The sequence below is a fragment of the Heliangelus exortis genome, chromosome Z (genome assembly GCF_036169615.1).
Source record: "Heliangelus exortis chromosome Z, bHelExo1.hap1, whole genome shotgun sequence".
Taxonomy (NCBI): domain Eukaryota; kingdom Metazoa; phylum Chordata; class Aves; order Apodiformes; family Trochilidae; genus Heliangelus; species Heliangelus exortis.
Genome location: NC_092454.1, coordinates 21,336,255 through 21,351,769, shown reverse-complemented (window position 1 = coordinate 21,351,769; position 15,515 = coordinate 21,336,255). Strand labels below are relative to the sequence as shown.

Below are 15,515 nucleotides of genomic sequence, written 5' to 3'. Positions count from 1 at the left end.
TATTCCTGCGCAAATACATTAAATCAAAAACAAAAAATCATAAAAGTCCCTACATTTAAGAGTGTGCACTTTTCACCCTGAGTATAAGAAAAGGGAAAGGTGACTACTTGGATAAGGGGGAGGCTCTGTTAAGTATACAAAAGCTAATGTTGACTAATCAACTCCCACACATCCTCTATAGCTCATAATCATCAGAAGAAGAGAAAAATCATGAATGCATATGTATATTGCTTCTGAATAAGTTATCCAGCTGTCAAATAACATTTTAAAAAGTATTCTGAACCATCTTTAAGGGCTCATTGCTATCATACATCTTTTTGCTCATATTGTGATTGGAAGGTGTTAACAATCTCCTAATTCAGTACTAAGAAATAGCTAGTAATGAGAAAAACAATTACCTAGTGATAACAAGCAAAGTCCCATTATAATCTCTTTGCTGGTCAAAACTCCACTAATCAGCCTGTGTAAGACACTACTGTCACTGACAAAGGTGATCAGGGCCTCTGCAAACTTGGCATAGCAGGAAATGTTCACAGGAGCACAGCGATGGAAGAATGGAATAGGTGCACTGGTGACACAAGAAAAAAAATCAGAAAAAAAAATTACTCCTACATAATATAAATGCCACATCAACACACAAATGAAAGATGAATAGATGCAATCATTCCACCCTTATAACATCATAACCAGAAACCATGTGTTGAATGCACAAGTGATACTGGAATGAGGATGTTCATATGGGAAGTGATGCAGTTCTTACAAGTAATCCTGTGAAGCTGGAGTGCACAGTCCAATAGGAAATTACCCTCCCACCTTTAAATGGCAAGACTCAAAAAATACATGCTCCTATTTCTGTTTAAAAGTGTCCCATTTAAGTGTCAGGTAGTGAATCAGCAGCTGCAAAAATGCCCTTCTAGTGTTAGAGCAGAATTCTAGCCTGTATTTGCAATTAAAAAAAAATTAAAAATCCCAGAATGACAACACTCTTCCTACAAACATACATATTACGCTTAACGACAGGCACTTAAAACAGCTGCCAGGTAAACTCAATGTATTTCTTCTTACTCTTTCCCCAGCTAAGCTCTTTTTTGTATTGAAGAATTAAGAATTCATTCATTTTGTTAGTGCTACACTCTATATTATTTGCAAAACATGCAAAGATGCCTCTATTGTCTATTTCTGAAGTGTTTTGGAACAAACATCCTCTTCCAAAATACTTGACGCTATACATTAAATTTGGTGGCAAGCTTAGCAGAACCACCAGAGGCTGGCACAAGAGAGCAAAAACTTTACTTTAAAAGTGAATAATTTTGGTTTCCAAATTGTTCCCACTAAGTAGCTGACTTTCTTGCTCATAAACTATGTTGGATCTCAAAGTGGTGTATTACTTTGATCAATTTTCCCAGTTACACATTGGGCAAAGATTCAGTGGCAAGAACAACATGTTCCATCCTATAACAGTATCCAAGGAAAAAAAATGTCTTTTGTATTACATCAATCTTTTCTTGTGACCTCCAGATTCGTTCCAGTCTTTCTTACTTAAAAAAGACATCAGTGGACTGAAGCTGCAGCACAAGTAACCTTTTGCAGTTTCCCCATTTCATCAATGTCCCATATATCATCAATTTTATATACTCAGTAACTATTTACTAGGCCCAAGCATTTCCAAAATAGTGTCATTTTAAACATGTACTGAGTAAACCAGCTGCCTTAGGCACATCATTTTTATGCATTGTTTTTGGGGAAAAAAGAAGACAAGATGCTGAAAACCATTAGTTATGTAACTGTTCTGTACAGGATTCCAGAGAAATTATGATCACCTGCCTTGATCATAATATCACCTTGATATTGATAGTGTGCTTTTAGGTAGTAATGAGGACAGGAGTTACGTACAGCAAACTAACTGAATTAGTCACAGTTGTTAAAAAAACCACATTAAATGCATAGTGATGGCTGCCCTATTTAAAAGACAGCATGTGTATTCTCTCATGATCTTCCAACATAACCTATTTTGATATATGCAGTATTCTGCAGTTTATTATATGCTGCAATACTGCGAAATACTGAAATCTGAGAGGTTTAACTGTCAAACGATTCAGCTCTGCAGAAAGCCTAAAGAATTTAGAATTAAGAGAATTTAGAAATTGTCAATAACATTAACAAAGCACAAATTCTGAGCTGGGAGCAGGCAAGAGACTGTCATTCCTGCATCCAAGTATGAAAAAATGTAGTTTGAAAAGCGAAAATAGTGGGATTAAAATACTGTCCCAAGATACATCCCTCAACAGGGGAAAAGGTGTTGGTTTTTTGTTGTTTTTTTTTCTTGCATGCCAGAGTTTATATTACCCATCTAACATCCCTTAAGCTACGGCAATTTCACTATACATTTTAAGTTACCTATTTTTTTGTGCAATAATTTATTTCTAACTTTGTTGCAATTAAAAATAGAAAAAGGAAGTGGTTACTAGTTCCTACAAGCCTTGAGGAGACTCCTCAAGTTTCCAAGAAGGAACTCCAGAGAATCCACCATTTGAGATCTGCTGCTATTTCAGTGGTTCTGACTGAATGAATAAGGTAAGGCATCTTGTTTAATAAAAACATAATAATAGATATATTCTCAGTGACCCATGCTACTTTGTATGGCCTCTTGATTATAACAATATCTTGCATATCAAAATGGAATTACACATTTCTGAGATTAACATGATACTTAATCAAGAAGTACAGTAAGTCAAGTTCAAGCTAGCAGATGAAGATGTTAAAAATTATATTTTCAAAGCATGACTTAAATCACAGAATCATAGAATGTTTTTTTACTGGAAGGGACCTTAAAGAACAAATAGTTCCAATCCACCTCTATGGGTGAGGACAGCTCTTACTAGACCAGGCTGCTCAAAGCCTTATCCTGCCTGGCCTTGAATACTTCCAGGAATGAGGCAACCATAACCTCCCTGGCCAACCTCTGGCAGTGTCTCATCATCCTCACAAGAAATAATTTCTTCCTAACGTCCAACCTAAATCTACTGTCTTCCAGCTTAAAAACCACTACCTATTCCATCCTATCACTACATGTCCTTGTAAAAAAGTCCCTCCACAGCTTTCCTGTAGGGCTCTTCATGTACTAAAAGGCCACTAAACGGTGTCCTCAGAGCCCTCTCTTCTCCAGGCTGAACAACCCCAACTCTCAGTCTGTCTTCATAGAAGAGGTGCTCCAGCACTCTGGTCATCTTCATGGACCTCCTCTGGACTCACTACGACACCTCCATTTCATTCTTGTGTTGGGGGTTCCAGATATGGATGTAGTACTCCAGGTAAGGTCTCATGAGAGAAGAGTAGAGAGGAAGAATCCCCTCTCTCAACCTGCTGGCCATAGCTCTTTTGATGCAGCCTAGGATACAGTTAGCCTTCTGGGCCATGAGTGCATGTCACTGGATCATGTTGAGCTTCTCATCAACCAACACCCCCAAGTCCTTCTCCTCAAGACTGTCATCAATCGATTCCCCATCCAACCTGTATTTGTGCTTGGGATTGTCCCAGCCCAGGTGCAGAACCTTGCATTTGGCTTTGATGAACTTCATGAGGTTGGCATGGGTGCACATCTCAAGCCTTTCAAGGTCCCTCTGGATGGCATCCCTTCCCTCCAGCATGTTGACTTTACCACTCATCTTGGTGCCATCAGCAGTTTTGCTAAGGATGCACTCAATTTCACTGTCCCCAAGAAAGACGTTAAACACCAATGGTTCCAGTACTAACCCTTGAGGAACCCACCACTGTTCTCCATTTGGACATCAAGACATTGTCTGCTACTCATTCAGCCAATTAAATTGGCTACCATTCAGCCAATTCCTTATCCATTGAGTGGTCCATCCATCAAATCCATATCCTTTCAATCTGGAGACCAGAATGTTGCATGGGACAGTGTAGAACCTGCACAAATCCAGGTAGATGACATCAGTTGGTCTTCTCTTGTCCATTGACACTGTGACCCCATCATAAGAGGTCACCAAATGTGTCAGGAATGATGTGGCCCTGGTGAAGCCATGCTGATCGTCACCAACCACATTCAGATTTTCCATGTGCCTTGGCAGAACCTTGAATAACCTGCTCCCTGATCTTGCCAGGCACAGATGTGAGACTGACTGGTCTGTAGTTCCTTGGGTCTTCTTTCCTTCCCTTTTTGAAAAATGGGGACTATGCTTCCCTTTTCCAGTCAGTGGGAACTTCACCTGACTGCTGACTGCAAAAATTACAGAACGCACCTTTGCAACTTTATCTGCCAATCCCCTCAGGAGCTGTGGATGGATACTGTCAGGTCCACCCATGGAAGTTAACATGCTATATATTACAGCATATAATAAGCTAATTATTCAAGCACCAGATTTCTGAGGAGAGTTTTTTCTTCTTACTGCTACACCAGGGCACATATAGCAACCTGTGTGTGGAGAGCCTGGTTGGAGGACCACTGTCACTTACACCTCCAGAGAGCAATGCCTTGGAAGAGCTTGGCACAACTGCTTGATAAACACTGAAGGGAAAAAAATGGATAGGTGGGTACTTGGGTACTCTATTTCAAAACTAAAGAGCAAAGTCATGCTCTACTGAGGCTGAGATGTGCCAGGCAGTTTCTGGAAGACATATATATCACTGACTGCACTGCAGTGTCAAAGTTAGGACATAGTGTCTTGAAGCTGGAGGATCAGAGTCCATTGAGAGGTGGAGCCTCAAATGAAGGTTCTGAAGAAGCCTGGTCATCAAGCAGAAAGTATCAAGGGATAGTCCTCACAACACACACTATCTCCATGCCATGGACCTAATGGAAATCAGGTTATGGTTCATACCTCTGACAGATCAAATTCTCCCTGCGTGCCTTAACCTACAGGGTGTTGGGGATTTCATTTGTTTGTCAGCACTCCTTTCCATTCCTCTTTCAAATTGCACTAACTTACTCAAAAATTGAACTATAAAGCCAGAATGGCTTATAGATAAAATACTAACCTTTTTTATTTTAGAGCACCAAGTTCAGACTTTTCAGTGTCAGAAAATATTGGCTATTTTATTCATATCTAACAGGAGAGATGACATACTCCACCTATGCAATAGTTTAAAAAAAAAAATTCTTGAGGTAGCATTTGTGAGGTTTACAGTGTCATTATAGATCTGGTACACTGCTCTATGCTCCTGTTTTCTTACTAAGCTATATCAAATCAGACTGAATGACATAGGAACACACAGGGAGAAAAGTTAATATAATTCTGGCAAAAAATACAGACAAGTCTTTGTTTTTTGCAAGCTGGCACTGAAGCTTTCATTTGTTTTTGTATTACAGCTATAGCAGCTGGCTAGCTGCATGAAATATTTATCTACTGTGGGGAAAAGTAAAAAAAAAAATTAATAATCAGCTGCCAGTTATTGTTACTGGAATATAAAGAAAATTTTAACTGGAGAGGCTACTGTGCAGACAATTGGACATGTTGATCTTAGAGATCTTTTCCAATTTTGGCAATAATGTGACAGTTTAGGTTTTTCTTTAAGATGCCTTAAAATGCATGTGGCAAAGATATACTAAACCATCCACTTGTAAGAGAGAATAAATCTGTGCTACATTTGTCATAAACAAAACAAATCTCTGCTCCTTACAGCCCCAATCAGACAAGATGTTAATATTACCTCTCTGGAACAGGATATTTAGGACATAACTTGTTGGCCCTTGGGTCTGTAGTGTATTCTGATGGCTGTAGTTCATAGCTACACAGACTGGATCCTGTTGAGAGGAGAAAAAATTATTGATGCAGGAAAAAAAATTAATACCAAAGAATCTTATTATTTGCAAACAGTGTTAAAATTGATATAGGTCCTGAGTCTGTGGCTTCTCATGTTATTACCACAAAGTTATGCTACAGTTCTTCCTGCAATGGAACAGTAAATGAAGCACAACACAATGTTCAGTGTAACAGAATGGCACCCTTCATCTACCATTAGGTCTTCCAACATTTGGGCACTCAAGTAAAAAAGGTTAACTTACAAAACACTTTGTAGTAATCCTGACCATTTGTAGTGAATGAATATTGCACAAGACAACATTCATTTCAGGAAGAAAATATCCAAGTTTTGGTTGGGTTTTTATTTTGCTTTCTTTGTTTGGTTTGGTGTTTAGTTTGTTTTGTTTGTTTTGGTTTTTGTTTGGTTTGGTGTTTAGTGTTTGTTTGGTTTGGTTTTTGTTTGGTTTGGGTTTTTTTGTGGTGTTTCTAAAATACCATCAGTGTATAGACTACAGGGAGAGACACAAAGGAGTCAAACTACTGAGGCTGGAAAATTGTCTGGAAAATAACAGCCTCTGATTGCATTAGATGTCCAAAGCTTTTTAACAAAGCTGAAGTCTCTCTATAAACAAACTGACCCAACACAATGAAGACTGAGTTGCCTACAAGCAAATTCAATCATAGTTTTAGTATTTCTTAGTATACAGCACTTGCCTAAGTACACTACCTATTTCCCTTTGTCTTCAATCAAGATACTTAATGTCCAAGCCAATGCTTTTAGGAATATAGCAATGGCAAATCAGATCAGATTGGAGCAGCGGTCTTCAGAAACTGAAGGAAGAGGTAAGAAAGCCTCCAGCCATGGCTGCCTGCCCAAAGATTAGTTTCTTCCCACACCTGTTGGCAAACAGATTGGTTACTCCCCAGTAAAAGGGCTCTGGATACATAGCCTTTAGTGTTCTTTTTTCTTACATAATAAACTAAGGACATCTTGAATGTCCCTATAAATACTCAACTATTTCCACTATGGAAGTCTCTTCTCCAGAAATACTTGGTAACAAAGTTCTACAAACTGGACCTAGACAATACATACACACTTTCACCCAAATTAAAGCAAGACTTTCGACAAATAGCCTTATTTTAGCCTGTGTGACACAAACCAGAAGTATTATTTGTAAAAATTGTAGAGTAGTATTTGCAGAAATCTTGTTTACCATTGCTACATTGCTATCTCTATGAAGAGATATCTTCTAATTACAGACTGAAAGAGAAGACAGAAAGAAGCTGACCAGCCTGTCCCATGCACTCTTGGGAATACTTGTTTAAATACCACTTCTATGGATTAATTTTTTGGGGGCAGGTCCAAAACACCAAATACAAGACTGAAGAAAGTTAGATTTCCTGTGAAAAGAAGGTATCAGATAAAACATCTGAACTCCATTTCACCTTATACTATTTATACGAAACTTTATGCCTCTACTCGTTTATGTGGAAAACATGGCATACAGACATCAGACAAAACTACTTGCATCGCATCACAGTAGCAAAAGTTAATAAGTTATCTAAAATCTATTCTTTTTGGACAAAAGGCTCTATACCACTCCCAAGAGCTTCACAGGAAGGAAACAGAGCTGTTGGAGCAAGTCCAGATGAGTGCCATGAAGATGATCATAGTGCTGGAGCACCTCTCCTCTGAAGAGAGCGTGAGAGAGTAGGGGTTGTTCAGCCTGGAGAAGAGAGGGCTCCAAGGAGACCATATAGCAGCCTCCCAGTATATGAAGGAGCATGCAGTGACAGGGCAATGGGTAGTGGTTTTAAGCCAGAAGAAGGTAGATTTAGGTTAGACATAAGGAAGAAATTCTTTCATGTGAGGGTGGTGAGACACTGCCAGAGGTTGCCCAGGGAAGCTGAGGCTGCCCCTTCCTTGAACATGTTCAAGTCCAGATTGGATGGGGGTTCTGAGCAGCCTGGGCTAGTGGGAGGTGTTCCTGCCCATGCAGGGGGGTAGGAACTCTACAATCTTTAAGTCCCCTTCCATCAAAAAGCATTGTTTGATTCTATGAAAATTTTTTATCCTGTTCTTGCAGATATGAAAACTTCTGGGTTGGGTACAATTAAAAGTAACACCAGAATTTGATGGAGGGGCAGCACATTTTATTACAGATTTATTATTTATCTCAAAAAAAAAGAAGGAAAAAGAAGATTGCTGACATTTGCTTTTTTTTTTTTTACTTTGCATTTGTGTTAGGGCACAAATGCTAAGCTATAAAGACTACTAGAACAAGTACTATATGAAGAAGTGGGTAAATTGTATATGGACATCTGCATAGAGATCAATCATACAGAATATGATTTTGCTAGTCGCCACCACCAGTGCTGAGCTACAGTTTAAGCAGACAAAGTAAGTTTAAGGAACAAAGCTGATTTGTGGATGCCCATGCTTCCTTGTGACTTCTAAGAGTTCAGGCAAAGGAGAACTGCTATGGCCAGTGAAGAAGGATCTAAGTTCTTAACACAAATGTGTATCTGAAGACATTCTGTTTGTATCACAAATGTAAGACAAACAAAACCAAATGCCAGATCATGATTTGCACCATAGTTCACAAGCCATCAAGTAGGATTTGCACACTTGAGTAACCCAAAAAATGCGTTATCCTGGAAGATACTGAAGGCACGTTGTGAGGTTCCCCTGGAACACAGCATGTTCCCTCCTGTCGTGCAGTGGAGCAGTGGATGACTCTGGATGCCACTACCATCTCACCTGGGAACTGCTATTAGGATTCCTTTGTATATTCTTTTCTACAGCTGTCCACCTCACACAGTGTGCTTCTTTAGACTCAAACTCAAAGAGAAAAATATCTTCACTGAAATAACACCTATGACATTTGTTTGTTCCTTTCTTCTACATAATTAGGCAGAATTATCTTTTATTACTCCCATAAAATACCTCTATCTTTTGAAAACCTTCCAACTTTTCTTATACGCTGTGGTAGAATTCTACAATCCAAATATGTGCTTGAGTAATGTGTCACTTTACATAAAACTTAAAACTGATTTCTTAAAAAAATAAATTCATCAATAATTTTGTCAAAAATTTTTGAATTTTGTAAAGTGAGAATGAAAGAAACGAACTGGTTTGTCAAACCTTCCACGCCATTATATTTATTCTGGTTTAGCAGAGACTCTTAGCACAGTCTTATTGCTCCCTTGCAGTCTGCAAGGCCTGCAAATCTTAAAGAACTCAAATCATCTACTTTGCTGAGATAACTAGTTTACCAAAGACTCTACTACTATTTGTAAGTTATTATCAATTGTAAATGTTTCAAAAGCATTATGGGTAGAATTTGAAAAACAAACTAAAAAATCACTGAAGTAATAGATTCTTTGCTTCCTACAGCACTGCACATATTTCTTCTGTAGACATCATTGGGCGAACAACAACAAACTACTACAGAGACTGGATTTGAGATTACAGCATGCTGCAAATTTAAATTAAAATACTATGCAGAGCAATAGTTGCTGGGCTACTGTTAAGCATCCAGAGCTTACTGGTTCCACAGTGCTGTGGGTGCTTTCACCTATAAAATGGCATTCTGGAGAAGCAATAAGCTTCTGTTCCATGGTTTATTTCCCATGAAGAGACCTGTTCCAGCCATTAAAATATTTTGGGGCACAACTGGATCAAGGTATGTCAAAAGATAAAAAGACAAACTTTCTTTAGCCTAGTTGTGGGAGCAAAAGCCACCACCTCCTTTAAAAGCCTTCTTTCTGTTTTGGCTAAAGTTGGGTTACTAAAGAACAGAACACCCACTATCTCTGGCATTCTTAAAACAACTACAGTTAGCACAAATCATGTAAAGATGCTGTTCAAAGCCAGGACAAAGATGGGGAACCAAACTCAGTTCCAAAATTCTTTTAAATTGTGAAGACAAATTATTGTCTTGTATGCTCAGAGGCCACAGTGCACAGAACAGCAAGACATAAATAACCCTCTGATTATCACAGCAGTAAATGGGAAGCTCCACACTAACTGAGGTGGTCAGATAAAACTACTTCTAGAGACCAGAGCACTAGTGCAGCTTTCCTTCCCATATTTGCTGGCTGTAAACAAACACACAAAACTGCTACATCAGCAACACTATCAATATAAAAGTTTACAGCTTGAAAAACAGTAAGACTTCTTGCTAAGAGGACCAGCCCAGAAACCATTTACATTAATATTGCTCAAATTATAGTGGTGGAAAGCACACCAGGGATTCAGGATCCCATTCTGAGCTTCTGAGCAGTGCCTACTCATCCCTCAACAGTGTCAGCAGGAACCTAAAATAAGGGCTTCCAGATCTAAAACCACGGACTTTTCAGAGTCAAATATTTAAGCAGAAAAAACCAGAGCTGTACTGATACCTGGGCTAGGTTTACAACCAGGAGCAGAACACCTTAGGAGTACATTTTGTTCAAGTTAGACATAACTCCAAGCACCTCTACATAGCTCTTTTAAAAGGCACGTGGCAAAGCCTGACAAACTGCAGCTTTAGGAAGGTAATTTATATGATGTTCCATGTATGTCGTCACTGATGCTATGCATGTATTGGGCACATGTGTGACATAATTGACTTCTAAAAGACAGTATGAAGTAGCAGAGCTCACAATTAAAAAACTTAACTTTACTACACTTTAAGCATTTTCTCTCCTTTTCAAGCAAGATCCTATTAGTTCACCAATAACTTAAGTTCTCTAACATAGGAATCAGAATCCGTGTAATTACAGATTCAGAAATGTGCAGAAATCATAGCAGGAGTGAGGGTGTTTAAATCACAGCTATTGGACTCTGTACTTTATGCCCAGTGCTAATTTTTCTTGGATACTGGGTGTTTTATGAACAAGGACCACCAACTACAACATAGCTACCATTATGAATACATGATTCATAGATAATTATGCTTGACCAACCCACTGAATAAAGCTAAGAGACACTGACAGCTGGATGCTGATTAGAAGTGCAGTTCACTGGTATTCCAAGGACGAGGCTCTCACATTCTCACAAGGATGTAATTCTCAACATTTCTTTCCTTTTCTCACTCATAAGTTTGATTCAAATTTACCTGTCAAACTCCAAAACTGCTCTAAACTGTTAATCTGAACCACATAACCAGTCCAAAGCTTCATGCCATCAGACAACTTGGTATACTACCAATAATATTATCTTACCATACTATGAACTGACAACACGGCATGGACAAGTGGAAGTTTAAGACACTGGTTCATGTATTTATAGGGAATTCTGCTGCAAATTCCACAGCCAAAAAAAAGAAGAGGTAGGATGCCAAGTACTTCTTCCACAGAGGGTGGTAAGTTACTATCCATTGGTAACTTCTGCCCGTAACAGACAACAAAGCTGCATGACCTCTGAAAATAATGCCTATGGGGGGTAGTAAAAAGATGCTTTCTTCAGGAGCTCCTGAAAAGTGCACAAAAAGGCTCAGGCCTGTCTACAACTATAGGAACCAATTCTTCCCCAAACACAAGCAATAAGAATACATACAGCTTAGGTGTGTATAAGTTTCCTATTTGCTTATGGGTTTTAGAACAAGAAAGACATTCCAGAAACAGACAAGTTTACATTTGATGCTTCATACAGGAATGAAGTACCATTGAACTGTGCACAGATTAGCATCAGAGATGGAAATGGGTGAAAAAACTCCACTTCTTGGCCATTGATTTGAATATGGTCTGAGGTAGCATTTACTGTGGAAGAATTGAAGGGCTGCACAAACATACCTAAACACTGCAGCTCCTCCTTTTGTGGTTGGCATGGGAATGAATAGAGGCAGAAGGCCAAAGAAGGATGGAATTGAACCTTAATATTAAACCTAGTTTTGGGGGCCTAGTAAAGTCTAGAAAAACATTGATGCCTTGAGATCAGCACAAAGGCATAGATGAGACAGACCACTTTGTGGTCAGAACTTCTTAGATTATTGACAAGTTTGTTCTCAGTGAAGAATGCAAGCATAACTCCCCAGATCTATCCACTTATGCCTTGCAGAAGCACAGATTAAGAATGAAAATTAAGGATTGTGTTGCAGAGAAACATACTGTCTTTTAAAAGAGAGGGAATTAGAGGACAAAAAATTGTAGCCTTCTTTTACAAATAAATGTGGGACTCATGTGAAAGTATCCTTCAGTGGCTGCGAGAATGTTTGAAAACAATCCAACATATAAAACCTGATACTTAGTTCTCTAAGTGCCTTCAGTATTTAAGATCAGAGAGAGATCTTCTGAAATAGCTAAGTGAAGTTACTGTTATAAATAACTGTACATAAAAATAAAAACATATAGTGAAAGAATCCATATAGATACATCTTCAGTTTTAATTAAAAAATCCAGACTATCCTTTTCTCTATCCCCTCATTCTTAGCAACAGCACAGAAAGCTGAAAACATATTAGTTTTTACTCAATCCCCCACTCAAATTTCTTCCAGTGCTAAATGGGGTCAGCTATTCTGGAATCAAATTTAAAATTCATCTAGCCAGGAGCAGATGCTGCCTCTACTGCACTGTCAGCTCTCCACCACTTATGGCTCAAGAATATCCTTGAGTACCGGCCTATTAAATATCCAAACACTACTATTCTAACAGTTTATCCCTTAGTAACTACAATATCTTGATGGCAACAACTTCTGTAGCTTAACTATGACTTCTGTTGAAAGAAAAAATCTACTAATTTCTTTTTCAACATATAGTTTCATATTACTAAAGTTATGAGATCAATCCAGGAATATAATATTTTTAACTTTCTCTAAGATGTTCCTGCTTTTGAAGACCTTATACTTCCTGCTAGTTTTTTCTTTTCCAGACAAAAGACTCATTGGTCTTTTCCTATCAACCCTGTCTGCCTTCCCAGTATGCATTACACATAATGTAAAGAAGTTCACAAAAAAAGTTAAGAAAGCACTTATCCAGAAAAGGACCAAAGCACTGCCTTTATGATCCAATCACAAAAGGAGTTGACACAAAATATAGTACCTGTTTTTTTCTCTCCACAATTAATGAACATCACACTTCCAGACAATCCTCTTGCTATCCTCAGCAGCTTCATCTTCTCTTTCCCAACTAGCAATAATAACTTTAAAGTAAAATGCCAAATGCATAACAAGGTTTTCCCCACCACTACCCTTTCGCTCCACAAACATTCCTTTTCATTTGACATTTTGCTCTACTACAACTGATACCCGACTATTTTCATGTAATTCTAAATAATTCAGTAGCTGCAGCATGATTTACTATCTCATTGTTCCTCCTCCTTTTCAAATGGTTTATTAATGTAATCAATAACAAAAAGAACATTACTGGAGGACTCCAATGTGCGGCCACTTTCTGTTGAGGAAATTATTTTATTCTGATTAGAGAGTCCATTTCCAACACAAGACAACCCTGACAGGCAGTTCTGGTAATAAGTCAGAGAAGCAGTGTATGGCTCTGTATCTCAAAACCAGTCACAGAGTGCTTTTTTCCCAGCTATTCAAAAAAGGACACTAAGGATTAACACACGCAGGCTCCCAAAGACCTAGTGGTGCAGAATCTCTTTTAATCAAAATAGGCCTATAACTAATATGGTACAACAGACTTCAAGAAAACCATAAGCACAGGATTAAGCTTTAACTAGCACACTTCCAATAAATACTAAATAAATAGTATATAGGGGGGAGAGAAGGGACAGGAGCAGAAGAAAAACATCAAAAGCTGGTAACAATTACTTCTAAGGCAAGTAGCAACAGTATCCTGCAAGGTAGTAGTTGGAGTAGTACATGCAAAGATGTCATTATCTTCAGACAAAAGAGACATCTTTCTGTTACCCCTTTGTTTCCTTTCCACACCTCACAAAGATAAGCTGATCTGACTTAGCCAGCTTGATTTCATTTATTGATTTCCCTCAGGTTAGTACCCATATCAGACTTAATGTAGCTTTATCTCCAGCTCTAAGTTTACTTGGACCTCAACCAGCTAGGCCTAGCTACAGAATTCTGACAACTGGGATGCCTGCCATCATTTTGCATTGCTAAATCTGCAAACAGTAATTTAATCAACAGACAGGAACAGTATTTCCCACAATGACCAGTCAGTATAGTTACCACTGAATTAAACATGACAGAAATTATGACCATTTATTTAGTGTTTCGTGTTAATAATGACATTTCATTATTCATACAGCAGTCATATACAAGTATTATCTTCAAGTATATTTCAAAATGTTTTGGCAGACCTGGAAAAGACCACTGCAGAATTTCCTGGACATTACCTTTTGAAGTAACAATTAGCTTTCCAGAAAAAACAGCTTTCAGTCACATTACTCTGTTCCTGAGGTATTCTGCTGGGTGAGAAAGTCCTAGGGAGACCGGTAGTAGCCAGTTCACACTACATAACATTATCAGTTGTGTCCAATCCATAGGTCTACAAGCCCAAGTATGTTGGGCATGTTCTCACATGTGGCTGTGTTAGTACAGCATTTGAAAATGCACTCAGCCAACAGTACACATTTCTCCACAGCCTCCAGGAGCTGTTCCAGAACATTCCTGTTCTTTACAACTTGCACCTTTGTGGAGGGTGAAGTCAACATCATCCCTCAATCTCTTGAATTTGAAAAATTTGAAAAAAAATATATCTGGAAGACTTGTTTTAAAAACTAGAACAGCAAGGGAGATAAAACTTAGCATGTTTTAAGAAGAGAGGGTTTTCATGTGCTTTAAAATGTGTGCCTGAACTTTAAAAAAACTGCACCTGAACATATTTCAGGCACATAAGACTTGACTTATAAACATGGAAAATAATGTCTGTGGTAAAACAAGGCATGGCATTATTTCAGCTCCACTACTGACAACCTGGACTTCTCACCAACAAATAACTGGACTGCATTAGTTAAGAAAAACTCAGCACGCTCAGCTAAGGGGTAAAGAGTAAACCTGTATTTTGATACTGGCTAGCTTTGCTTGGACTTGTATTTGGCAGAAGTGCACAAATCACATGAGGAAGCTCTCATTCACAGGCCAGCTTCTGCACTGTGCTGTCACAGCTGTGTGCAGCTTCATGTGCCATCATGCCCCATGTAGTGCAGCTCCCTGATTCAGACACACAGATGTAGACACAATGCAGTGGCAGAACCAAGGGTACTAGGAGTGTCCACATCCTGCTTCAGCTCACTAGGCTTTCAAATGCTAAGTAGTCACATAACCTACACCAGATTGGAAAAGTAATCTGCTTTGAACTTGGTCACCCAGACTGACCCGTCATTTTAAAAGAATGTGTGTAAATTTAGGACAAAATGCTCACACTCGAATAGCTGGAAAACCCTAAAATTTCCTCAAACTGTTTTAAGTTTTCATCTTTACTCTTTTTTTGGATGGTCCAAAAGTTGGTTACCTCACATGTATTTTATTCTATACACTATTCTATAGTGTTGAAATATGGACTAAGCAAAGAATAACAGTATTATTACTACACATAAGTACTGCTCTTGAGGCGAACGGACTACAGTATTTAATTTCTTAATAGTTAAGTTTGCTTTAAATTTCTTAAAAAAAAGAAGAAAATAAACAAGCAAAAACTGGAACTGCACGGAATGAAATATTTTCACATACACAGACATACTCCATGCTGCAAGCACAGTTCAACAGCAGCACTGCTTACACTAGCCCCATACATATATGAGGGCATTTCAACAGCAGTATGGTTGAGCAGCAACATCAGGATTGTTGGAGTTGA

General features: G+C 38.5%; 1 protein-coding gene across 4 annotated transcripts in view; it reads right to left on the bottom strand.

Moving 5' to 3' along the window:
- SLC44A1 (solute carrier family 44 member 1) overlaps positions 1-15,515 on the bottom strand; it is a 62,799-nt gene that overhangs the window by 20,535 nt on the left and 26,749 nt on the right. For all 4 annotated transcript variants that reach the window (XR_011723444.1, XR_011723445.1, XR_011723446.1 and 1 more), the window contains exons 5-6: positions 5,668-5,761; positions 399-568 (exon numbers count right to left, since the gene is read on the bottom strand). Coding sequence is in view for 1 of the 4 variants with exons in the window: in XM_071731925.1 (XP_071588026.1) it covers positions 399-568; positions 5,668-5,761 (264 nt within the window). In the remaining 3 variants the exon portion in view is untranslated. The remainder of the gene's footprint in view (positions 1-398; positions 569-5,667; positions 5,762-15,515) is intronic.